The sequence below is a fragment of the Lagenorhynchus albirostris genome, chromosome 16, assembly GCF_949774975.1.
Source record: "Lagenorhynchus albirostris chromosome 16, mLagAlb1.1, whole genome shotgun sequence".
Lineage (NCBI taxonomy): Eukaryota > Metazoa > Chordata > Mammalia > Artiodactyla > Delphinidae > Lagenorhynchus > Lagenorhynchus albirostris.
The window spans coordinates 51,665,773-51,687,027 of record NC_083110.1 but is presented as its reverse complement, the minus strand read 5'-3'; the positions used below and the strand labels follow the sequence as shown (position 1 = coordinate 51,687,027).

Below are 21,255 nucleotides of genomic sequence, written 5' to 3'. Positions count from 1 at the left end.
GTAGTAAGGGCTACCTCAGTAGACCTGAAACCTAATATTACATCTTCTCTGGAGTGAGAAATATTATTTTACAAGTTGAAGGCTTCCAGATGTGATCTTTCACGTTCTTCCCAGAGGTGACACGGCCCTAGGCCATAGTGGGCAGTGAATGAACACTTTTTAGTTGATTAACTGGCACAAAAACATACCCCAAGTTACATTAAAGCATACTTTAACATCAAAGGAATAATTTCAAGGTCACAAAACCAGTAAGTCAGAGGATTTCTTTAAATACACTTAAATCTTGGAATTAGAACTATGGACACGCCTTCCCTTGCCTGGTAGGCATGTAAGGGGTAATTGTTTTGATTATGAGGAAGTCAACCAGGACAGCCTTAATAAACTAAATTATTTATGAGGTACAAGCACATAGCTCAAATGTGTGTGTGTGTATTCCTATTAGGACGTCTTATTTTTATACTCAAAGGCACTTACTTTAGAAGAAGACACAAATAGAACATACTTATTGCAGTAGAAGAAAATAAGTTGAAAATTTATTAGACCTTTCTATCAGAAAGAGAGTATCCCCCTTTTTCAAATAAGAATATTACATCTGTAGGGTAGTTTTTGTTTTCATATTGATATTCTATTTATAGTCTATATATGATGGATAACTTTATTTATTAATAGCTATTCTATACCTACACATACCCAAACTGGTTAAAAATGAGCACTGTCTACTACATAATTCAAATATGGGTAACTATGCTTTGTCCTGATAATATATAAACATTTAATCCTTTAATTTACAGACTTACTTAGGAACAATTTGAGAAGGAAAAATTGAGTTTAATGTACTAAATTTATTATATTGGCTGATACAATATGCACATTTGAAAACATTTAGCCTCCTTATATTGAAAAGTCCTCCCCTTCTCACTACTTTTTTTACTTTTGCTATTTCAGTGCTTTACATTACTATCAATTATCTTATTCTTTTCTCTCGCTTTTTACTTTATTGTGATTTTGTAATTTTTAGTAGGGAGTACAATGGAAAAAAAGAAACAACAGCAGGTGGATTTAGAAAATGTATTCCTGATTATTGAAGCTAATAATTCTTTTGGCTGCCACTGCTATACAGAGTTGGTCCTGGGATTCTAACAAGGTTAATGGGAAGGAAGATGGGAAGTAGAAAGATCTTGATTGGGAAGGAAGGAAGGAAGGAAGGAAAGAAGGAAGGAAGGAAGATGGGAAGTAGAAAGATCTTGATTCCCATCTACTTCCCAGATGGGAAGTAGAAAGATCTTGATTGTACTCAACTAGTGGAAGTCCCTGACAGTCCTTACGCAGTCCCTGGTGTAAGCTCTCCATTTTCCATTTTGAGATAGTACATCCTTGTAATCAAGGGCATACCCTTGCTTTTCGATGCTTCATATCAGAAAATGTTTCTCATTATTTGGCAAACTTTCCACTTAGTAGATGGACCATCCTCATTGGTCCTGCAGGCAGAAAACCAGGAATGTACTGACTGTTGGCTGTTTTTCTAGAGCCACGTGTACCACTGGAGGTGTGCAAGCTGATGGAGATTTCAGAGAGTTAGCAGAATCCTGTAGACTGTGGTAAAGCTGCAAGGCTGCAGAACTCTGACTAATCAACACTTAAGTTACCGATTCCTGACTTGTGAATGCCCTGTGAATAATGAAGAACGGGTTGCACATTTTCTCCTCCTACTCTCACCTACTATAGGCGGCTCCAACCCTCATCTTGTAATCATAACCACTTCCAGGAGACAAGTTGACTTGGGGCACCTGCAGTGAAAAGCGTGAAAAGCTGTCTTCATATTTCTTTTTCTTTCTTTTATTTCTTTTCTTTTCATATTTTCTTTTTCTTTCTTTTATTTCTTTTCTTTTCATATTTTCTTTTGTTTTTTATTTCTTTTATTTCTTTTCTTTTCATATTTCTTTTTATTTCTTTTCTTTTATTTCTTTCTTTTTCTCTTTATTTCTTTTCTTTCTTTTTCTTTTTCTTCATATTTCTTTTTCTTTTTCGGTTCTTTCTAACATCTTAATGGACCTGACACCAAAGACCTACAGAACATGTTCCTCCTCCTTTTTAAATTCTTCAATTCTTTTGTGTGTGTGTGTGTATGTGGTAAAACACATATAACAAAAACGTCAGCATCCTTACCATTTTTAATATAGTTGAGTGGTAATGAGTGCATTCATAATGTTATGCCACCATCACCAACAATCCATCTCTAAAACTCTTTTCATCTTGCAAAACTGAAACTCTGTACCCATTAACAGTAACTCCCCACCCATACCCACCCCACACCAGCCCCTGGCAACCACAATTCTACTCTGTCTCTATGATTTTGATTATTCTAAGTGCCCCATATAAAAGGAATCATACAGCATTTGTCTTTTGCCCTCCTCCTTTTTTTCTACCTTTTCCAACTCCATTTAATCCACTTCAAATGCGATCTCTCTCATGGAAGAAGTCATTCTTTTTGACCCTCTTTCTTATCCTTTCCCTCTGGGAAAAAAATTATAAACCCTGCCCTGCCCTCCTTTCCCCTTCTTCATTCCATTTATAAGTCTCTCATTAAAAGAAAAGAAATAAAACTTACTGGGATAATAATTTTCTGAATCTTTCATGTTAGATATGAGTTTCAAAAGATAATTAACTATAACAACAGAACTACAGATGCCAACATCTAAAATCTCTGAAATGGCCCAAAGTTCTTTACAAAAGCTCCATAAAAGTTTCAATTTAACTCTACTCATCTTAATTAAAATTATTTCCCCTCAACAAGAAATGTCTTTTAACTCACTTGTATTGCTTTTCCTGGAGGCTGATTCTCAGTATTCTAATAATTGTGTTTTTCTCTTTGTTCCATGGGAAGTGTGTAGATTTCAGCTGTGTTATGGGTTAAAGGGGTTTTTGAGGACTAGAGTCTCGGAACCAAATCACAACGTTTAATACTGATTCTCCAGGAGGGCATTCTAAGTTCCACACAGCTCCTGAGAAATGAACTTCTGGAACACAAGTCATTTATAAACTGGGGACTGAGTGCGTTACACACTTCCCACAGATTTTCATTGGTGACAGACAGCTGAAAGTTGTTGGCCTACTCAATGCCACAGGACACACACTGAACAATAAAACAAGCAGAAAAGCACTGCACAGCACCCAAGCATATCCTCTAGACCCCCTGCTGGAGTATACGACCAACAAAGCTCGACTCAACTAGTCAGTATGCTGAACCTATAGGTTCCATAAACACTCCATGACTTTGAACAGCCATGTGTGGTTTTTTTTTGACACATTATCTCTCACTGCATGTTAAAGAAATGTATGTTTCACCGTGGCACATATAGACTTTGAAAACCCCAGGGGAGTGGGCACTGAAGTTGAAAAAGTTTTCCAAGAGAGCAAGTCAGAGCTATAGAAATTAGCTTGGAGCTGAAGTCAACTAGCTAATTGTATTATTCAGCAGAAGCTACTAACAGAGGGATATCAGAAGCCATTAAAGAGCTGCAAAACAGAAAGTAAAAGAAACTCCCAACTCTTGCATAAAACCCCCATTTAAAGATAACATATTAGCGGATGATCCAAGGAGTCTCAGAGATGGAAATGCTGATAGGAGTTCTGATCTAAATACAGACAGGCAAAGAGCAATTGAGATCAAGTTATTATCAGGGCAACAGACACCTTAACCAGTGGCCTCCTTTTTTCTCCGCAAAGGTCTGTGTAAGACTGGAGGCAGCCTGCCTTGGTTGGGGACCCTGGAGATCTGCCCTTTTGCAATTAATGGGGAAGAAACAAAGTGGCTTTTATTGACTTCTGTTTGTTTGCAGCCAAGCCATTTGTCACATGGAACATTAACTCTGTCTCCAAACTCTTTGAACACTTAGAGCCACTTCCACATTATTTGGCATTTAACTCTCTGCAGTCTGTTCTTTGAACACTTGGTGCATGCAAATGTGGCCTCCTCATTAGGGTCATAAACAACCTAAAGGGGAGTAAATTCACTTGTACTTTATTAGGATCTCCCATAACACCTACACACTGCTGGGCACAGAGTGGGTATCTGATCAACACAGCTTGATTAACTCACAGGATAAGGTCCTCACATAGAGTCACAAGCACTGAAGCAATGCCAACTCTACATGCCAATCTCAGCCCAAATTCCCAGGAAGAGCATTGATGGAGAATGTAAGCTGGGCAGTTACCAGGAGCCGCATCAGAGTAGGGAAATCTTGAATCCTATGTATAGGGGAAACTGCCTACTACCTAGAGACTGCAAGTTCCTTGGGAGCAGGGGCTATGTTTTGTTCCCTACCCAGCACCTAGGAGGGGCTCAAAAAACATATGCTGAATGAATGAAACACATATGAAACCAAGTGTCTCCTCTTTAGTCTCTTGGATTAGTTGTCCCACATTTTGTGTTTTTCTTCATTCATTCTTTATAACCAATCCACAAAAGTGAAGGTGACTCTAGAAAACAAATCAACATGGCACCCACTCAGGTGAACCCCCTCTAGGGCTCGCCCAAGGGGTGTTGGGAGTGGGGAGGTTGAGGATCAAGGAGGGAGGCCACTGGCCTGATAATCGCAGGTCTGGGGCTTGCTGTGGAGGGACAAGAGCTGCTCTCCTTGAGAGAAGTGGCCGGATGTCAGATTGAGCTCTTGGCAGCCCCCAGGCAGTGGAATGCTGCTCTGCGTGGTCCCCGTCTGGCTGGCAGCTTCCTGCCAGGGAGGACTGCCAAGCGGGTGGTGACAGCTGTGCAGTGCACAAATCTCCAAGGTTCTTTGGTGCACTGCCATCTCTGACTTGCCTTTCTGCTACTTGTGGGAAGTCGCTGGGAAGTTCTGATCCCATTTTCCATTGGCTTTCATTTTTCAGCAGGACACCTATCTTATCTTTTAAGATGGGAGTCACTGGAAGATGGCCTTTAGCTCTGCTGCTCAACATGAACCTATTGATCCTGTGTAGAAACGAGAACTATATTCCACTCTATTTTGAATGAAACGGTTGGTTTTCACTGTGGCCACGTGACTACACTTGTTTCAAGACTTTTTTTTACAATAATTGACATCTGTCATAGAATACCACTAGGAGAAACCACCTATCTGGATAACTTAGAAAAATTAAAGATAGCCTTTTAGCTATTTTTGAAAATGAAATGTCAATATCTTAATGCTTATTATTTGGAATGTTTATACCTTAAGGGATTTTGATAGAGGACTATCTTTTTATATATTCTCTTAAAGCAGCTATCTTTTCTTAAAGTTGCTGATACGTGGACTCAATTTTCCATCAGGAGATGCAATAAATGTTAACTTAGATTCTTTTCTGCATTCAAAGATGAAAAGTTAAAAGTGAAATTTCAGACATTACCTTTCAGCATCATTCGTCCGGTGGATCCTCCAAAAGAACTGAGAAGGCTACTTCTTGCTCCTAAAGATGTGGTGGCTTCTAGCAGAGAGCCGGTGATGTACTGAGATATGGAAGTCCTTTGGAGGGTGGCACGATACTCACAAACAGTGTCTTGGACACATTGCTTTAAGCACGGACCAATGCTAATCCTTTCATGGGCTGTCTCGGAGGCTGGGAGCTTTGTGAAGAAATGGAGAAGAGATCTAATTGTCTCTTCTGTTTCTTCTCCCCTTCTCACTGCACTGTAGATCTGTGAATAGCACAAAGTACAGGAAGTATTAATCTAGTTTCTTAGAAAAGCAAATTAACTTGTTGACAAAATGCCAAGATGACTTATTAAGAAAGAAGGCTCAGTCGCTCTAAGTGCAAACACTCGTGAACACTGGACTCATGCATTAACCTGAACATTCTACAGACACCATTTATTTGGGAAAACTATGTGTAGTTATGAAATGGGCCATTCAAACAAACTTGCTATCAAACAGAGCACTTACAACTTGTAAGAACCAAAAATATATTCAGCTCAAATTTCTTCTCCTCCTCAGCAGAATAAAGCTCATCTAGCGAGACAAGGGCAAACCTTTCCTTTTTGTCCTCCTGGATCCTCCTGAGTGACTCTCCCAGATCTATCTCCAAGGAACACTGCAGACTGATTCATGAGGAATCTTCCCTCCATGCTCAAAATGAAGTAAGGATGAGACGGTTAAGGGACAGGAGAACATCTACATTTCTCTCTCGGGCGTAATCCTTCAATCTGTCACCTTGGATCAAAGTCTTTGAATACTTTTTCCATATCCAATGAGTTGACAGATCCTGCCCGCTTTTCCTCCTCCGTCTTTCCTTCTGTCTCTGCCACTATCCTGATTTCCTCTTTCCCTCATCATCTGAATTCACCAAGAATTATCTCAAGGAGGTTGGATTATTAGGACAGTCTCCCAGCCATAATTCCAATCCATTCCAATACAGTCGTTCAACAGGCATTTATATAGATCTGTTCTGCGAGAAGCACTGAGATAAAAGATGTGGGGCATGTACAAAGAGTAACACACCTCTTGTGCTACAGGACTTCACAATCTAATTTAGAAGATGAGACCTGAAAATTATGAGGTTTGACATTATTTCTGGGAGGTTTGGGGTTTTGTCAAGGTCTCTGGGAAGCCAGAGCCTTCTGGGTAGTGTATAAGCGACAGGGAAGACCGATAACATGGGGTGAGTTAATCCAGCTTTCCGATGGTGGAATAAAGGTTTTACTGTATCGTGTTGTCTCCATCATGTCACTTTGAGCACCTTGCCTTGGTTGACTTGTCATTCATTCATTATATCAATGTTTATATACCAGTTATGTGTCAGACCTGGGTAAGTAAGACAGCTTCTCCCCTCAAAGAGTTCACAAGTAAGACAGCTTCTCCCCTCAAAGAGTTCACAGTTAATAAGGAAGACAGATAAGCAAAAAGCTCATAGTGGGGTGGAAATTAAGGTCACCCCCTCTGTTGACACCAGTGAGTGGCCAGGGAAGGGAAGACCCTTGTATGCCCTCCAGACCCTGCATGTACCCTTGTGATGCTGCACACTCCAAATCTCACCTTAACTAGAGCCTTTGGGTACTCAAAATGACCCCTGTTGAGCTGTGCTGAGTCCTTATGAGACCCTAGAATGTACCCAGAATTCCCCCTGATATTCAAACTGTGCTGACACCCTAACTAGAGTTCTACTCTGCCTTCCTCTGCCTACTGGTATATACTTGCTACTTGAAGGCAGACTGCAGATTCTTTAGCTTTAATTCTCTGTCATTAAATTTCTGGTGACCAGTGTGGCCACAGAGATGGTGTGCTGGGACAGAAATAGCCCAGGTTTGGGGTCAGGTATATGGGATGCCTTGACCAGCCAGAGAGGATACTAATTGCCCCTTCTTAGAGATGGTGTGGGATTCACCCTGACAATACATATAAAGTGCTCAGTTTAGTGTCTAGAAATGGCACCCATTACTATTGAGCAAGAAGAGAACGGACTCTATCCTCAAGGATCAGCAGGTGGCCGTTTAACAACAGAGCACAGTCGATGAAATTCACTGTGATGGGGTTATACCCTTGCTCTTAGGTGCTGCTGGATAATATCCTCCTAACCTTATTTGGGTGTATTGTGAGGACAAATGGGGGTAGAGAGCTGCAGAGCTCAGGATGTGATTTTCTTCTCTCAGCTCCAAATCATACAGGCAATCCCCAACACACTAAGTCTCGAGACAGTCCTTCAGAAGTAAATGTTCTAAACATTCAGGGAAAAGAACCCACTGTGAGATTTGATAGCTAAAGAAGGATTCAGAGGGAAAGAAGATTTAAGCTGTGCCTTGGAAGACAGGCATGGCTCTAACTGGTGCAGCTGGGGGAGGCAACTCACATGGTAAGTAAAGGTGAAGAGGCTGGAACAGTGAACGTGTCCTAAGGACAGTGCGCAGAGCAGGTATTAAGAGCAGGGAGTGAGTGTAGGGAAATAACTGGGACACTGGAAAGGTCAGTTGGCCTGATAGAGGAGAGCCTTGAATGTCAAGCAAAGAGGTTTAATCCATCAGCGGTGGGAAACCGTTCACTTTTTTGCTTGTCTATTTGTTTGTTTTCAGCAGAGGAATGACCCTAAAAAGGTTTTATTTTACAAAGACTAACATGCTGTTGGTTCCTAGTTGCCAATGTGTTGACCCACTTTCTTTACTTGCCAAGCTGCTCCGTTGGCTCATTATGGCCACACTCATTACCCGATGTGTTCCAGATTCCATCCCATGCCTTCAGAGAGTCCCAATGTCTCATTCAGTCCCTTATCGATCTTTCCCAAAGTGTCTTCCTCAAATCATTAGACCTAGATGAACTGCATGAAATAAGGACTCCTTGATCATGGAAGTTTGAAAAACTCAGTATGTATTTCTACTTTTGAAGACTTACATTGCTTATTAAAATATTAACAACAATTAAAAGGGTCAGAGTAAAGAAGTCTATTTTATTTTGTTTAACTGAATGTTTTGAGTATTTCTCCTGTTATCTGACCACGGATTTTTGTTAAAGAACATAGCCTGCGAATGCAGCACTGTATGGAATAATTTGCTCTAATCTAATGGCCGTTTCTTATTCTCATGTCCTTGACCTCTGTGGAATCTCTGAAATAGACCATCACCCAGCTTTCTCGAAGTCCTGCCTCTCTTATCATTTCAGTGCTCCATCTTTGCCTTATACTTATTTTTAAAAATTAATTAATTAATTTTTGGCTGCGTTGGGTCTTTGCTGCTGCACGGGCTTTCTCTAGTTGCGGTGAGCGGGGGCTACTCTCCGTTGCGGTGCGTGGGCGTCCCATGGCGGTAGCCTCTCCTGTTGTGAAGCACAGACTCTAGGCGCGCAGGCTTCAGTAGTTGTGGCACGCAGGCTCAGTAGTTGTGGTGCATGGGCTTAGCTGCTCCGCAGCATGTGGGATCTTCCTGGACCAGGGATCAAACCCGTGTCCCCCACATTGGCAGGCGGATTCTTAACCACTGCACCACCAGGGAAGCCCCTGCCTTATTCTTATTAAAGGTTTCCTCCTCAGGCCCTTAGGACAGCTGTGATACAACAGAGAGATGCCAACAAGCGTCTAATGTAGGGGGTCAACAATTGGCTGGTGAACCGTGGGCCAGGTTCACCCAAGGGACCTGCTTCATTTGACACACACCGTTTTAAAATCAGGAAAGTTTATATACACATCTGAAGTTAGAGCATCATCTGAAAAATGGAACAATCTGGCAACACTGAGCATTTCCATGAGTTCTCAGGTTAGTGTCAGTCCCCATCACTCTCTAGTGAGCACACCTGGCCAATTATCTGGTCACCATTAGTATATGTGTTTGTGACACTTGCTTTAATGGGATATCGATATGGAGGTAGATACATACAATAAACCTGTACTGAGCTCCTCCAATCTGTCCTCTGTGTGCTCTTGCCTGTGCTGGTTTCTGAGAATACAGAGAGAAAGCCATGGCCTCTACTCTTAAGGGCTGCTGCAGCTCACCTCCAACATATATAAATGTTATGTATATATTAAATAATTGTTCAGCATTGCTATCAGCTGTTTCCAAGCCCTCAAACTTGTCTGAAGAAATAAGAGAGGAAGAGCTCCCAGAATAAAGCTCTGAGCTGCCATCACTACTGCTAACACCCCATCCACGAAGAATCAGAAAGATAGCTAAGGTTCTACCACCATCTGGACTAAAACATGTCATTCATATGAATACTGGATGAACTGAATTCAAAGTGCTTGTTGGAAAAATGCTGAAATATGGATGAAGTGGTGGTAGATATGGCAGTGCTCAGGGTACATGTTAAAAATAGGCTATAACCTCTTATTAGATCATCCAGTTAAAAAAAAGAAGCAATTGTGGAAAATCCCATATACATAGAATGGGAAGAGGAGGCAGTATAAAACAGTAATTATGAGTGTTGTTCTAGAGTGTTGGTTTGAGTCCTAGCTCCTCTGCTTCCCAGCTGTGTGACTTTGTATAATTTGCTTTCCCATTCTGTGCCTCAGTATGCTTTTCTCCAATAGGAGCATATAATAGTAGCTGCCCCATAAAGTTGTGGTAAGAATTACAAGCTTTTTAAAAAAATTTATTTATTTTTGGCTGTGTTTGGTCTTCGTTGCGGCGCACGGGCTTTCTCTAGTTGCTTCGAGCAGGGGCTGCTCTTTGTTCTGGTGCTTGGGCTTCTCACTGCAGTGGCTTCTCTTGTTGCAGAGCATGGGCTCTGGGCCCATGGGCTTCAGTAGTTGTGGCTCGCGGGCGAGCATGGGCTCTAGGCCCATGGGCTTCAGTAGTTGTGGCTTGCGGGCTTAGCTGCTCTGTGGCATGTGGGATCTTCATGGACCAGGGCTCGAACCCATGTCCCCTGCATTGGCAGGCAGATTCTTAACCACTGCGCCACCAGGGAAGCCCCAAGAATTACAAGCTTTGATAAACATAGTAACGTGATTGGAACAGCCACTTAGTAAATGCTCAACAGATATTGGTTTTTATGATGATGGCGATAAGGATGATTGTGGTAGACTAAAAAAATGGCCATAAATTATTTCTTTCATTAATTCCAGGCCAGTCTTGTGGTTTGCTTAACCGATGGGAATTTAGTAAACGTGTTGCAAGTGAAATCTTGTGTGTTGGAGCTTGCTCTCTCTTGCTGCTTTTGGGAATTCTGAGACAACTACCATGTGGAGAAGCCAGAGCTGGCTTGCTGGAGGATGAGAGACCATGGCCCAGTCACTCCTGTCACCTTTGCCAACAGCCTGCCAACAGGCAGACGCATAGTGAGTCCATCCTAGATCCTAGATCATCCAGGGGCTAGTCTACCTGCCATCATAGATATATGAGAGAGTCTAGCAAAGATCAGTTCATCCAGACGAGGAGAACCACCCAGCCAATTCACAGAAACATGAGCTAAATAAATGATTGTTGTAAAGGTCACTATGTTTTGGGAGTGCCTTGTTACACAGCAAAAGTTAACTTACATAATGATGATATGTTGGGCACAATAATGAGTATTTCCTTGCATGAGATTTGAATCCACACACTAGCCCTATGAGACTGATTCATTTCGCAGATGGGGACAGTAAGCCTACAGAGGTGGAGGAACACAGTCAGCTTTACACAGCTGATAAGAGGCTGAGCCAGGGTGGAAATTGTGTTTGTTCAACTCTGTAGTCCGGCTTTACCCATTGCATTAAACATGGTCACACCCAAAGCCCCAACAGTGGGATTCAAGAAAACATCATTATTTGGCAAGAGTTTTAAGTGATGTTAACATTGCCATTGCTATTGTTTTTGTTCATGATAATTCCTTTCATGATCACCCTAAATTACTTTGGAAAACAGTCAAGTTATGACTAATGAATGATCAAATATGTTTCCTTTATATGGAGATTTATAGTTTTAAATTACAAGATAAAAAAATATAAACTTTATCTCACTTGATTAATGTGGTAATAGAAGGTGCTGAAAACTAGAGACACTACTGCCCTATATGGGTCAATATCCTTTTTGAGATAAAATTAACACGTCACAACAAGGCATCTAACCTTGCTAAACAGATGTGTGTCCATCCATTCATTCAATAATTGACTTATATTTATTGAACGTATACATTGTGCCAAGCCCAGTGACTTGGGGATCCAGCAGAGAGCAAAAAGAGTTTTATTTTAGTGGGGGAAGGCAGACAATAAACAAGTAGACCAAATAAGTTAATTAAAAATTGCAGACTATCTTAAACAGTCAAGATATATTTCGGATATGGACTCTACAGGACTTGCTGAAGTCATTGGGAATGAGGAAAGGAAAGGAGTCAAGGTTTTTATAGTTGACCATTGTGGAGTTCTTAGAAATTATAAGATTTATACATATTTTTTAGATTCCACATATAAGTGATAACATACAGTATTTGTCTTTCTCTGTATGCATAGGGACTATAGCCAATATTTTGTAAAAACTTTAAATAGGGTACAACCTATAAAAATATTGAATCACTATGTTGTACACTTGAAACTAATATAAATATTGTAAATCAACTATACTTCAATAAAAAAAGATTTATATAGAGAGCTATAGATCAATGTTGCAAACAGTGCCCCTCATAGTACTTATGTTTAACCACCACTGTGAACTGTGAGTGGATCCTCTCCCTCGAATTATACTACTCCCATTATGGCAGGTGCTGTGTTTGAGCAGAATGACCTTGACATTATGATGTTACTTGCAGAAAAGCAAGCGATACTTAGACAATACTCAAGAAAACATTTGAAGTTCCTTGTGACTCAAGAACCCAGCACTGGGACATCAAGTTCAAACCCAAAACATAATAAAACAAACATCCAAGGCTGAAGAGAGCTGGGTAATTCAGAAGGAGTGCACTGAAAGGCATGAAGTAGCCAGACACACTGTGTCCACAGCACTCACCCAGGAGGAAAGCTCCTTCCTCTATACAGCCAGAAAGGGCTTTGTCTTTACTTGACTTCTACTGGGGTCAAAGGGATACTTGACAAGGGGAGTCAATTTTGTACTTGTTCTGTTTCAAAAGCTATCTTTCTAGGGTCAGAGCTATGGAAAATCATGATGTTCCAAAATCTGATGGCATATCTTCTGAAATCTTTCAGCAAGAAGGAGGCTTGTTACTTAGGTGTCCATTGACTCAATAATAATACTTGTAATCACTGCAACATTTATTGAGTGCTTAAAATGAAGCAGGCACTGAGCACTGAGATATGATTTCACTGAAACTCCAGAAGAGCTCTAGGAAGAGATCCCACTACTACCACCACATAAAAATAAGGAACTAATGTGCACACACCTGGGACTCTGCATCAGGACCCTCCATCTCTCAGCCAGTGCTGCTAACCACCAAACCAAACAGAGAATCCTATACTACAATTGTCAAAGAAACCACTTTTGAGAGAGGGGTAACTGTAGTAATGATCCTGCCACCTCTCTTTATTGTCTGTCTCCTCCCTCTAGAATGTCAGCTTCATATGGACTTTATTTCCTTTTTCATTGCTCTATCTCCAGGGTCTAGAAGTGTTTGGCATTATAGCTTCTCAATAAATAGTTCTTAATTGAATTAATGAATGTCTTATATATCTTCCCCAAGAAATTGGCTAGAATTCTCTAGGTTTTGGGGTCATGACTTTATTGGACTCATCTGAACCACAGGTGGCATTGCATTGTCACCTGTATTTGCTGAACACCAGATACAGAGGTCACATGAAATGGCACCAGTTCTTTACAAAACACTCAGAATAGCTGTAGCCAGATGAGGATCTGATTGCTACTAACCAAACGTGATCTGTTCTGAGAAATTTACCAATAGTTTAATACTATTCCCTTATCATTTGCTGTTTGGCTTAGAGTTGAGCGTGTTTAATTAGATCTAGTCTCCATCCTGATTTTTCATGAAAACGATGACTTGGAAGGATAATGGGGCTTAAAAAAAACAAGATACGGATGCGCATATTGACTTTCTTAACTCAGGTTAATTCAACAAATGTTGAGTTATAGTTACAGAGACTATGGCAGATGCTTGAGAACAATGATTTAAAAAAAAAGACAAACTCTGTCCTGTGACTGAAACCCACCCCTCTCTCATAGGTTTCTTATCTTTAACATGAAGGGGTCAACTAACATTATCCCTACATCCCTCTTAGTGTTACTGTTTGATGACCAATACTTCTCAGCTTTCTTAAATGGGGGGATGGAGGATATTAATTAACCTTAATTTTAATGATAATTTTGATCATAATTATTCTTGAATTTGGTGTATAGTTAGGGTCTCCAGTTTCCTTCTTACTTATCAGTGTTCTCCTTTAATATCAGTTGTCCTTTCTCACTAGTGACTATATATCTACTTCTAATAGCTCTCTTATCCTCCCCATAATGTGATTCTTAAAGTAGTCTGAGCTGGAAAAACAAATAATCATATCTATTTGAACTGTGTTAACTGAGAGTTAATAGGATGGGTAGGAACACAGGAGCCTCCCACATGGAATCAAGTGTGAGAGCTGTGGTTTGCAAACCCCTTTAACTGGTCTCATGGGCCCCTTTTCTAACTTCTGGAATCCAGAAGCAGTGTTCTAGATGGTTGTTTGATTTCCATCAAACAACTTCCATGCTGGAAGTTTGATTTCTGATGGATGTGTGTGTCTAAACAAAATGCAATGGTGTAAGAACTGCCAACTTTCCTAAAGCGTCAACAAGAACAGTGAGGCTGCCGTGGGGTGGCGGGTGGTAGCTGAGGCAGCTTGGAGACCCGCGTGGTAGGTAGGGATGGGGAGGAAGATTTTGGTGGCAAGCTGTTGCTTCCTTTGCTCTTGACTCTACATTCTATTCAAGTGTCTATGTGGAGAATTCCATTCTACTGAGAATATTCAGACCATGCACGAGACGCTGACCAAAGACAGCTACAGAGAGCCAAAAATAAAAGCTTTGCTAATGCCAGGCCAACGAGCCCGAGCTATGCCACCGGATTCTGCAGGACGTTAAGTCGAAACTTTATTACTGCAGAAAACATTTAAGAAGGAATGTGAGGGGATGTCCCTCACAGTTGATAATCTGGGAAGTTAGCGGCTGGAAATACCCTTCCACATAACTTCTTCCAGGCCACATTTACCCTTGCGTTCAGATTTTGCCTCCTTCATGCAGTCTTCTCCCAGCTCTAGCAAGAACTAAGCAGTATCTTTTCTGTGCTCCAATGGCCCCCATGCAAAACTCTATAGTGGCACTTTCTGTGGAGTGTGGAAGTCACTGCTTACTCCCCTTCCAGGCTGTCAGTTCCCTGGGGGGGCAGGGGCATGTCTTTCCCCCCCCCACCCCGGTACAATTTATTTATTTACTTTTACTAATTTTTGGCTGCTTTACAATGTTGTGTTAGCTTCCATTGCACAACAAAATGAATCAGCCATACACACACAGATATCCCCTCCCTGTCATGTCTTGTTCAACATCTTGTCCCCAGCAGGGAGCACACAGCTTAGCACACTGCAGGCAGTGAAGGGAGGGGGCAGTGGAGAAAGAACTGAAGCCTTAGAGCCAAGTGCTCTAAGTGTGGTCCCCAGACTAACAGCAGCAGTATCACCTGGGAACTTGTTAGAAATGCATATTCTTGGGCCCCACCTCAGACCTACTAAATCAGAAACTCTGGGGTTGGGGCCCAGATATCTGTGCTGTAATGAGCCCTCCAGGTGATGATTCCTGCTGAAGTTTGAGAACCTGAGATTTTACGAGACCATGTTACCTTTCATCTCTGACTGCACTTCTCATATTATCCATCCCATAAACACGCATGTCTATGTTATCTTCCTTCTAGAATGGGAGCTCCTGAGGGCAGGGGTGAAGTCCTATCGTCTCTATATTCCCCAAAGCCCCTAGCTCAGAGTCCAGCACAGGGCCAACTCAACAAATGCTAGTTGAATGAAGGGGCATCTCTTGCAGAAATTCCCTCTGGCTGTGAATGTAACAGGCCTTTCTGAAATGATGCTTCTGGGTTAATATTTCCAAAGATGAATCATGTCTGATATACTAATTCTAATGGGAATTACCATACAGATGAATCATATTCGTAATGAGAAAACCTGGCTGCCAAGGAAGCCTCTTGAAAAAAAAATCAAATCAGGACAAATGGATTATGTTGGGAGGCTTGTGATGTCGGGCTGTGAATTAGGCCGACAGAAGGGATTTAATGGCCTGAACTACCAGGCTCCCTGCAGCTCTAAGGAGCAATGGGTCAGTTAATGAATCACATGGGGACAAAGCCCCTGCAAGACAAAAACAAACTTCCACAAATCCTATAGACTGTGGTGCCCTGGCTCAGAGGCTCAGGGGCAGTGCTCTTGCTAAGCTGTGCACGTGGGAAGCTGTGAGGGAAAGAAAGTTCCTGGAGTCCTGTGGCCCCAGGCTGCTGTGTCCACAGCAGGTGGAGGAGACCAAGGCCAACCTGTATGGCCAGGTTGTTTGATCCTGGGTGGCAAATGGATCCCTACTCACCTCGTCCAAGCTTCTAACTTCCCCTCCTCCGCCCAACTGAAAAGGATCAGTGTTGCCATCTGTCTTGATGGCTCCCAGAGGCCCCTTTCTGCCTGGGTCATTGCTTCTGGACCAAACAATACTACATTTCCTTCCTCTACTCTTTGCCTGAAGACTGCCTGAGGCTGACCTCCTGGAACATTCTGGTCTGACCACCAAAGGTGGGAGAGCAGAGCAGACGCCTTAGGGTGGAGAGGAAAGAGCCTGGTCTTTGCATCACACTGATCCTGTTGGACTCCTAGCGCCACCATCTAGTGGCAGTGGGAAAGCAACTTGTGTTTCTTTAATGGAGGTTATCACATGGTTGTTATAAACCAGGATTAAATGAGAAAAGATAGCTGTGGGTTCTCCAACTACACAGCCCTTGAGTATCCAAGTGGTCATAACAGCATCCATGCCTGAATCTTTAGAGGTCCAAGGACACGCCTGCTTGCCTGCAAGACCTGAGACAACTTCCTACCCTCAAAAGGTATCACCCCTCCTAGTTATTCACTGGTGGTCCCAAGGTTGTGGAGCCTCTTCTGTGCTCAGATGTAAGTTTGCCCAGCCTCCCGCATGTGAACTCATGTGCAGATGTCCGTGTGTTTTCTAGTCCACAGCTCCATGAACAGCCAGACTCTGAACTCAGTTTTGGGCTAGTGCACCCACTACGCTATAAGTGCAAAGCCTTATCACAGCGCTTATTTACACAGGTGGCATTCAATAAGTGGGAGCTTATTAATCCTTCTGGTTAATATGAGAGTTATAGCATGAGTCCTCTCTCACCTCAGGTTTCTTCCTTCCTCTCACTTCTCTGCTCTCTTCTTTCTCTCCAGGTTGCTCCTGGAGGTGTTTTCTCCAACTTTCTCTGGGTCCCCATGGCTTCTTCACTCAAATTTTTTATTCTTCCCCATGTTCATGTCTCCCACTTTGCTTTTTCACACTTTGTTTCTTCTTATTATTCTTATTACTCCTATTCCATTTTTCCTTACTCTGTCCTGATCTTCCCATCTTCCTCACTCGCTCTCCTTGTCTTCCCTTTATCTCCATGGCTCATCTCTCTCCTCCACCCCCATTTTTTTCACACCCCCTTTTGATCTGGATCCTTTGAGCTTCAGTTCCGTGGGCAAAGGAAGAAGGTGGGAATAAAGGAGGAGTATTGACTAGGAGGATCTGCAAACTGAGACCATCCTCTAATTGTGAGTGGACAGGTGTTTGTCATTATTGAATGCACAGTGTTTCTTCTACCAGAAAACTGCAGTGCTTTAATTCTTGAAAGTCCCTTCTTTGATGGGAGTTAAGTAAATGGTCAATGGAGAGGAGCTACGGACATTCCTCCCCCACATCCCCAAAAAACAGGAACGCAGTAGTTGAGAAAACACTGGACCCACCCTCAGCAACAGGACCCAATGTAAGCTGGCCTTGCTTAGTTGAGCTGGCTGCAGGCATGATGACACCCACTTCAGAGCCTCATGCTATCAAGAAGACTGGACAGCTGTTTAGAACAAGCAGTACAGACTCTCAGCTTTCATCCGAGGGTAGAATCAGGCTTAACAGCCAGTTAGTGAACATATGTCAGGCAGAGCAAATGGACTAGGTAGCAATGGGTGGATAGAGACCACCAGGTCTCCAGGAGCTGGAGTCGCCACGAGCTCAGTCAGGTCACGAGGCAGCCTCGGGAGGGCCTCAGGCAGGGGCGCTCACCCAGGGGAATCCTCTGAGAAGCTTGGACTGGCATCCAGTGCAGACACGGACAAAGTCTCTGGCTACACTTTAATTTCTGAAGGGGAAGAAATCTATGCCTACGAATATCTTCCTTGTTTGGACACCATTCATTCATTCACTCAACTAATATTAACTAAATGTGTACTTTGTGCCAAATAGCATGCCAGAAGCTGGAGACAAAATGATGAATGAAACTGTTTTTGTCCTCAAGAAAGTTACAAGTATCAGGGGAGGTAGGCCAGAATGTGGGCAATTCTATTACAGCATGTGATTCTGCAATAGTGTGAATACAAGGTGCTTCAGGAACACAGAGGAAGGTCAAAGAAGGTCACAGAAGGTTTCTCCTAGAAGGTAACATCTAGACACAACCTAAAGATAATAAGACTGCGCCAGGCAAAGGTGAGACCAGAGTAAGATACGAGAGAGGAAAATGTTCTAAACAGAGGGAGTAGCATGTGCAAAGTGGCTCCTATGGCTGGAGCTAAGAGAGTAGGCAACGAGTCTGGGGAGATAAGCAGGGTCCTTCTGAGTCTTTACAAGTGGTTGCAATTCTAGCCTAGAACTGTTTCCTCTCACAAATATTTTCTAAGCTAACTACCATGGAAGTACCTTCAATAGAAAAAAAAAAACTTTTACATCTAGAGGGTTATATCTCTTATGCCTGGGGACATCCAACACCCCTTTAGGGGTATCATGCTAAATACTAAGGATGCAACAACAAACATGACCCAATCTCAGCTCTTAAGCCACCAAAGGGATAGAGATGATCACTTTCAAGATTTCTTTTTTTAAAAATATTTATTTATTTATTTTTGGCTACGTTAGGTCTTCGTTGTTGGGTGCGGGCTTTCTCTAGTTGCGGTACCTGGGCTTCTCATTGCGGTGGCTTCTCTTTTTGCACAGCACGGGCTCTAGGCGCGTGGGCTTCAGTAGTTGTGGCACAGGGGCTCAGCAGTTATGGCGCACGGGTTTAGTTGCTCCGCAGCATGTGGGATCTTCCTGGACCAGGGCTCGAACCCATGTCCCCTGCATTGGCAGGCGGATTCTTAACCACTGTGCCACCAGGGAAGCCCCTAAGATTTCTTATAATGTGGTGGTTTCCTTGTTATTAATAAAAACCGAAAGGAAGGGATGAAGTGCCCAACATACATGCCAACATGGACTAGGAGAGACCATGGATGGACTTCATACCCACAGTGTAACAGTGATAGAGGCATCCCTCTGGGTGGGTGGCAGGTTAAGACTTTTCCTGTCTAGTTGGAAGTGTGGAGACAGAGACGGGAAGGCTCTGAAGGAACTGTCGCCTTCCTCTCTACCTTTGGAAGATAGCAGTGGAAAGATAAGTCTTCAAGAAGGTTCCAAAATATTGGGAACTACAAAAAAGTAAACAGGTGATGGCATTAGAATTGTACTCAAGTTCGTGGGAAGAGTCAGGGACACTGTCTATCCCCAGACAGAGAACTTCTGTCCTGTTACAGAGGCTCTCAGCTACTTGCACATCTGAGCACATATGTTCAGCAGTAAGATTATACAGAGAAACTGAAGGTCAAAGACAACAGGTCAGGGACTTCCCTGGTGGTCCAGTGGGTAGGACTCCATGCTCCCAATGCAGGGGGTCCGGGTTTGATCCCTGGTCAGGGAACTAGATACTGCACGCTGCAACTAAAAGAGCCCGCATGCCGCAACGAAGATCCTGAGTGCCACAACGAAGACCGGGCGCAGCCAAATAAATAAATAAATATTAAAAAAAAAAAAAAAAGACAACAGTTCAGAGGGCTCAAGAGTGTGGGAAAGTCGTCACCTCCCACCTCACTTGTGCCTACCCTGTAGCCATATAAAAAAGCTATGGTTATCCTGGGCTGCATTCCAAAGAACTCCATGGATATCATTAAAAAAAGAAAAAAAGAGGAAAAATCCTAAAGTTGATCAAAACTGAGGGTTACAGTCATATTAAAGAAAAAAAGGCTTCTAATTTACATTCCAAAAATAAGGCATTTTGGCCCTTACATTTTGTCATTTAAAAAGCCTGTTCTGTTGTCTCTACTGAGCTTAAGGCTTTTCTTGGCTATCAAAACAAAGAGGTCTTTTGTTGACAGAAACAGGCGACAGTGTTTTGGTAAAAAGATTATATATAGAATAATGGTATGAAGCTCTATTGTGTGAAAAGTAGACTTAAGAGCTCTCCCTGTCTCCAGAGTCTCTGGGTTTCTGGGTTTCTTGCAACAATCTTAAATACTAGTGTCCTTCACTTTGAGGGAGCCCTAAACAACTGGACGCAGTCATGGTTTTCTAAGACTTTATAAAGGACACTACGCAGATGCGACTACACGTAACGAAAGACAAAGTCAAAAAACAGTATACAGCTGCGGCCAACCCCCGCTGGGATCAACCACCTGTGGGTGTCCCAAGATTTTCTCTCCTCTGCACCCCTCATGATTACAGTGGTCCATGGTATGTTGTGCTGGATACAGTTGGAACTCACGAAATATTTCTTGAATTGATTTCAGCCGGCTCTTGGTATCTGTATTTACTGGACATTACCAGTATATCAAGGCAGGGGCAAAGATGATGCAGCCAGCATTTGGCATGAGTCCATGCCTGGGGGTGGGTTAGAGGGGAGGGTGGGACCACCGAGGCTCACTTCCAGCAGAGCAGGTAGGAGCTGACGGAATGTGAATCGAAAATGTGAATGTAGTGCTGAGTTGAAGAAGGGCCCTTTGGTGGGGCCACACTCCATGTAAAGCCTAGACATTTCTGCAGCTTCTTCAGACATCCGTGGGTGGGTGCCTTTTCAAGATCAATCAGGCTTCAGCTGGAGGTTTCTATGATCCATGGCCCACGAGTCAGACCACCTTTTGTTCATTGAGAAGCTCATTCCCTGTGTTCTTTCTTCTTTCAAAATCTTGTGCCCTCACTACAAGAATCCCAACCGTGCTCAGCCATCTACTTTATGTGTGTGAAAGAGAGAGGAAGGGAGTTCTCTCTGTTGTGCTCATGATGGGAGGAGAAGGACCACATACGGGGACCCGGCACGGGGCCTCAGTGATGAGCAGACCACAGAGGACTCTCTCAACGCTTCCTTGTTTGTGATCCGGTAGTGACCATGATATGCTAGAAAACAGGAGGCAGAGGCACTGGGGTTGAAGAGGAAACAGATTCTCGAAAACAGGCTCTAGAAAGTCAGGGCGGCAGGGATGATGTCAGAAGCTCTTTCTTTTCTTTTGATGCCCTCCCTCCAAATTGCTCCTTGTCAGCTCTTCACCTTGCAGCCATGGAGAAGCTAAGGCAACCTCTTTTAGGACGTGGAATATATTCTGTGTTAGGAAGGAGGGCGTGGCTGTCCCTGGCTGGGTTAACTCTGGTTTGCATCCGTCCCCTCCAACAGGTTCCAGCATCTGCTTTTCCACGTTCTGCCCTGGACACACTCCTAAGAATTCTTAAGACAGACTTGGCAACCTTTTCCTACCAAAGCCACGGATCCTTTCCCCACATCGAAAATCAATCAAAGACCACACACAAAGTTAAAAGGGAATCATAGTATTTTTAGACGTAAGACATAGAAAATA

The 21,255-nt window shown here is 42.7% G+C and overlaps 1 protein-coding gene across 1 annotated transcript in view; it reads right to left on the bottom strand.

Moving 5' to 3' along the window:
* The window catches only part of PLCE1 (phospholipase C epsilon 1), a 276,882-nt gene that overhangs the window by 155,612 nt on the left and 100,015 nt on the right, over positions 1-21,255 (bottom strand). Inside the window, exon 2 of the mRNA XM_060126819.1 lies at positions 5,383-5,671. Coding sequence (XP_059982802.1) covers positions 5,383-5,671 — 289 coding nt within the window. The remainder of the gene's footprint in view (positions 1-5,382; positions 5,672-21,255) is intronic.